Source organism: Pinus tabuliformis, chromosome 7 (assembly GCF_031772625.1).
Source record: "Pinus tabuliformis cultivar Carrire ecotype Pingquan chromosome 7, CPIR1, whole genome shotgun sequence".
Lineage (NCBI taxonomy): Eukaryota > Viridiplantae > Streptophyta > Pinopsida > Pinales > Pinaceae > Pinus > Pinus tabuliformis.
Genome location: NC_142293.1, coordinates 1,469,964,827 through 1,469,969,769, shown reverse-complemented (window position 1 = coordinate 1,469,969,769; position 4,943 = coordinate 1,469,964,827). Strand labels below are relative to the sequence as shown.

At 37.7% G+C, this 4,943-nt stretch overlaps 1 protein-coding gene across 3 annotated transcripts; it reads right to left on the bottom strand.

The window, feature by feature from the left end:
- Nucleotides 1-748: 748 nt before the first annotated feature.
- On the bottom strand, nt 749-2,747 carry LOC149253344 (aspartyl protease family protein 1-like). 3 transcript variants are annotated; one of them, XM_089459887.1, is made up of 6 exons: nt 2,410-2,696; nt 2,065-2,303; nt 1,515-1,736; nt 1,279-1,435; nt 1,115-1,191; nt 749-1,014 (listed from the first exon to the last, which is right to left on the bottom strand). In XM_089459887.1, exons 1-6 carry the CDS (start codon nt 2,506-2,508, stop codon nt 858-860), a joined length of 951 nt encoding a protein of 316 aa, XP_089316013.1. In that variant the 5' UTR covers nt 2,509-2,696; the 3' UTR covers nt 749-857. The 3 variants fall into 3 exon arrangements, with proteins under 3 accessions (XP_089316013.1, XP_089316014.1, XP_089316015.1); XM_089459888.1 differs by having other exon boundaries at nt 1,279-1,417; nt 2,410-2,666; XM_089459889.1 differs by lacking the exon at nt 1,115-1,191 and having other exon boundaries at nt 2,410-2,747.
- Between the last annotated feature and the right edge of the window lie 2,196 nt (nt 2,748-4,943).

Genomic DNA, 4,943 nt, shown 5'->3' with positions numbered 1-4,943 from the left:
GGTTCGGATGCCCCTTCAATTCAATTGAAATAGTGTTGGATCCGTCTTTTTGGGATGGGGTATACAACATAATCTAGCAACTGATATAATGTAATGCGGCCAGATGAGGACAACTAACAGGCAAGCAAATATTAACTACCAATTACCCTAAAAAGTGCAAAGAGAGGCCGATAGATTTTTTAAATTGGAAAATTGGTCTGAGGATAATATTTGTAGATATGTATGTCGTATACCATATGTATTGGCAAATTTAAATTTTATATTTCCATCCGAGATTGCTTTTCAATGCTTTGGTACACTAATTATAATTATATTTCCCGGTGGCATTACCATATTTTCCAAAAGCAATTCAATGCTTGTGCTCAGGATATTTAAAAGCTATTCTATTCCTTCTCAAATAAACAGAACAACTGTTCAGTTTGCATGGAAAAAACACTTGAATGACCAGGTGTGAGTCACATACATTTCCGCCCAATTGGATAAAACAATTGTTTAATTGGCATACAAGAAAACTAATAAGAGGAACAAATTAGCCACTGCAACTAGCTACTGCAAGAACACCAAATTAAAGAAGAAAAATGATGAAGTAAAGAAATGTTGGTGCCGGATAATTGCAAGAAAGAATCTCAAATCTGTTTAAGCTTAGTCTCCAGCATTTCAAGTTGGCAAAGTACTCATGTATATCCATCCATAAATGCATGCCTCCTGAGGAGGAAGGTACAAGTGAAACATCTGAACCTTCATTGAGTAAAGGTAACCCCTCATTGTAATCATTTCCAGACTAGTATACCCATACAAACAAGGTTTCTGCAAAGATGAAGCATCAGCATAGACCCTTCTATTTAACAAAAAGGGGTTTACTGCTTAGTCAGGAGCACCCTTAAATAGGCAAGACGTAGTATTGAAAATTCTACCGTGTCCAAAAGAGAGATCAATGGTTGAATAACAGGAAAGTTGTTTCCTCCGTAGAAGTTGAAAGATATATTAGGCCCTTGGTTAATGCTTTGACTGTTGCTGCACAGATAGGGGTAAGGATATTAGTTCTTTCTCAATAATGAGACAGTTAATGTTGCTCAAACAAGATGAATAAATGTTTTGTATGATTACAACCAACCTGACACTATAACAAAACTCAAAAGGAATGCTTGAATTATCAACTGCCAATGGAGAGTTCTGTGTCTGCATATGATACTATTACCTTCAAAACTCGTTAGTCAATTGGGAAAATCTCCAAAAGGGGGATTATATAAAAAAAAAAAAAATTCTGTAATCACTCACATTTGATGTAAGGTTTTTGTAAACTGGATCAGCCAACTGTGTAAATGAGGTGCCAGTGTCAAAAAGGGCCTGAAAGTCTGTTTTGACATTGGCATTTCCCACGTAAAAGTCTGTCACATTTACATTATATGCTGATGAGCTGCAATCCAATAAACACCTTATGATATAAGAGTCTAAATGGTAACTCTGAAGTACTTTTAAAAAAATTGGGTTGAATGCATAGAGCTGACACTCACGATGTATTATAAAAAGGAGTTTTGTTTTGGTCTGAACTCCCTTTATCTCCAAAGGCAAACCTTCCAACATTTGAATCGTCTGGGAAGCACATAGAGAAAGAATTTGATACAAGGCCTGAATTGTACAAAATGCTCGGGACAGAGATATCATCAATGCCAAGCCCAAGTAGACCATCAGGAGCCGCACCTAGTAGAAATGAGCCTGTTTGTACACTTCCACACCTATCAATTGCAACAGGCAAAGACCCACTCAACGAGTGTTCATTCATGTGTAGCACTTAAGAATGGAAAAACATTGACAGTGCAGAGTAATTTTCAGGTCATGTCACATGGTCTAATTCAGTATGGCCTCAGACTGAAATCTAGAGGCAGAAAACCCACTTCTAAAAATTCTAGTCCTGTAGAGAGGAGCAGTATGAGTTTTCTGTGCCTCAACTGTCTTAAAATATTACACCGAAAAATGACCTCATTATCAACTGCTTTGAACAGGAAGAGCACTAAATCTTCAGAACAGTCATATTCACTTTCAACAACAAGAAACAAATCATACCCAAACGTGATAGATGCCTTCACCATTCCTTCCTGTGACCCATCTCCAAGAGTCAGATAAAGAATATCCTCCACTAAAGTTCCTGCAGTGGATGTATTTGCAGAGAGATATTGAACGTTGTATGGGCATTGATCACTAAGTTTGGAGCATTCATTTTTTAATTGACAGAGAGTATTACTACAAGCAACTGACTTGCTTGTCTGCGAGGCTGATGGACTGTAAGTCTGTAAAATGATACCCTGTTTAAATAAGAATTAAATATCAGCAAAAGAGAATCCCATTTCAAGTCGAGGCATACAAACAGATACTATTAAGCTGAGGAGTTTCATTATCAAGGGAACCCACAGAAACACAAGATATGAAGAAGACTGGATATGCAACAAAATAGCCTTTTTCCTGCAACTGTTGTGGAAATCTAACTGAACAATCCTTTGCAATTCCCATCGATCCAGCACATTTTCAGTTTTTTGACCTCAGTGGTTGATTCAGACATACCAAACAACCCAGAACGGTGAACATCTGTGATCAGGAAATGTTTCCCGTGTGAAAGCAGGACTGATCACCTGATTCAAGTCAAAATGGCAACAGAAACATGCCGGAAAGAGGGCTATTTTATAAGTTGTTCTGTAATTAGGAATCAATTTAACTTGCTCCATTTGCACTGAAGACGAGTTACTTTCATGACAACAAATAATGCAAATGCATTTAGTAAGTGGAAAAATGTTGTGGATATGAGAGAAGCCGTTAATGTCATCCATAAGGAAGAAATTTTGTCACTTTATCACAATAATGAGGCTCTGAAAGGCCAATGCGATATTCATACATGTAGTCAGTAATAGAAAATATGACTAAAAGCCTTCAACAGTATTTAGACTTCTTCACATAAACCTACATCTCCTGGTAAATTATATTAACCTATTTTCGGTGGATTCAGTTATTGGAAGAATCTGTAAATCCTGAAAGCTAGGTCAACCACTTCAAGAAAAGATGGTTAAAAATAAGGTTTTTATTTGAATTGATTGACAAAATCCAATTTCAAGCATCAGGACAGATAATTTATTGTAATCTGTGAAGTATATCTTATATATCTTTTACCCTGCGATTTCTTAAGTATTAAAATGTTTTCAATTGAAATGAGTGGCTAGCTGCCTGACATTTTGGAAAAAGCAAAACTCTCTGGCTGGTAATCCATTAAATTAAATAGCATCAAGTCAACGAAACCACCCTGACAAGTTTAGGAAGCAAAGCCAACAGATATACCCTGCAAAAGGAAAGGCTCTTGCTTGTCTTTACAGATGTACCTTGCATTTCTGCGATTGATGCAAGGGGGAACAATAAAGAAAATGAATCCGTTTCAATGCAGGAAAAGCTGTGGGAGGAGAATGTTAAGCACCAAAATACAACCAGATACCCTTATTGATTTTTATTATGATTTGGGGAAAAACAAACTGATGGACACAATAGCCCATGACTGAAATATCACCATTCATGTAATTTTCTATCCAGTCTCAGAAACCATAGTCTAAGTGGATTTCGTACCCAATCCAATAGAACATAATAGTTGATAACAAAGAACAAATCAAAACTATTAAGTTAATACCAGTAAGTTTAAAAGGGAAAAGCTGAAAATACAATACATTTAATCCATAGCTAGCTGCAGAAGTAGGAGCGCACGCTTGGCAATCACAAGGCACCCAGAACACATCACTGGATGAGTATTATAATTTGATTGTTGACCTCGTACCAGACATCCCTCTGTTTCTTTGTAGGTAGGGCCCTATTCAGAAGGCCAACCATAAGAAAAAATAGAATAGCTCCTGAAACTGCCACGGCAATCCCCCATATCAACAACGTCAAATTCTTCGGATTTAGCAGCCATTCTTTCCCTGCCTTCAAAACCATCCATCTGATTTCGCGGTTCTCGGAAATGAAGCGTTTTGCATCACAGCTGGAGCACAGCGCATTATCCAGCAATAAATTCTATACCTAATTCAAACCGACTCTTCTCGAAGTCCGGCGGTGCGCACATATGTCAAATGGGAGCTCTCTCTCTATACGTGTACGTGTCAATCACAGGGACAAAAAGACGACGAAAGTCTCTTTCAAAGGAAGGCCTATCGGCCTAATTAGATAAACGAACACATCGTACCGCACCCGTACCACCACGTATGTCCGTCCACCGTACACGTCCGCTAAAACGAATAAACAGAATGGAGAGTGGTTTCGACCAATCGAGTGTGGGTTTTCTACAGATCTAAAGGTCCGAAGTTCAATTCCTGATGCCATGGTTCCTCCAATGGAGGCATAATACTGCTCTAGATTTGCATAAAAAAGGTGTAGACAATGGTTTTTTTTAGAGAGTTATAGGTCTCAAGTTCAATTCCCAACGGCATGGCTCCTCCGCTGGAGGGATAATACTGTTCTAGATTTGCATAAAAAAAGTGAAGACTATGGCAGTGCGGCCATGTCTGAGGAAGCCCAGGATTAGGAAATAAAATTGAGAAGGTTAGGTACAAAAACGCAGTAGAAATAAAAGAAAATTGTAAACATCATACCAATGCTCTGCTCTAATTTGTATTCATAGATTCCATAATTTAAAAGAGGAAATGACTTCTGGGGGAATGTGACTAAGTGTGGAACTATAACTCTCGCAAACCCTGCTCCCCTCTACATATAATGTTCGTAAACCCAGTTCCAATTCATGTGAATCAAGTAGAATTTGAAGATTGTAAAAACGCCCAAAATGGAACATACCGAAATGTTTGTTTGCTCGGAGTCTTGAGATTATGTTTCACTATAATTGATTTTGGACACTAGCCTAATTATCAACCCAACTTTAACTTGGCAAAAAAGTTAGAATATCCAAAATGCAATTTATG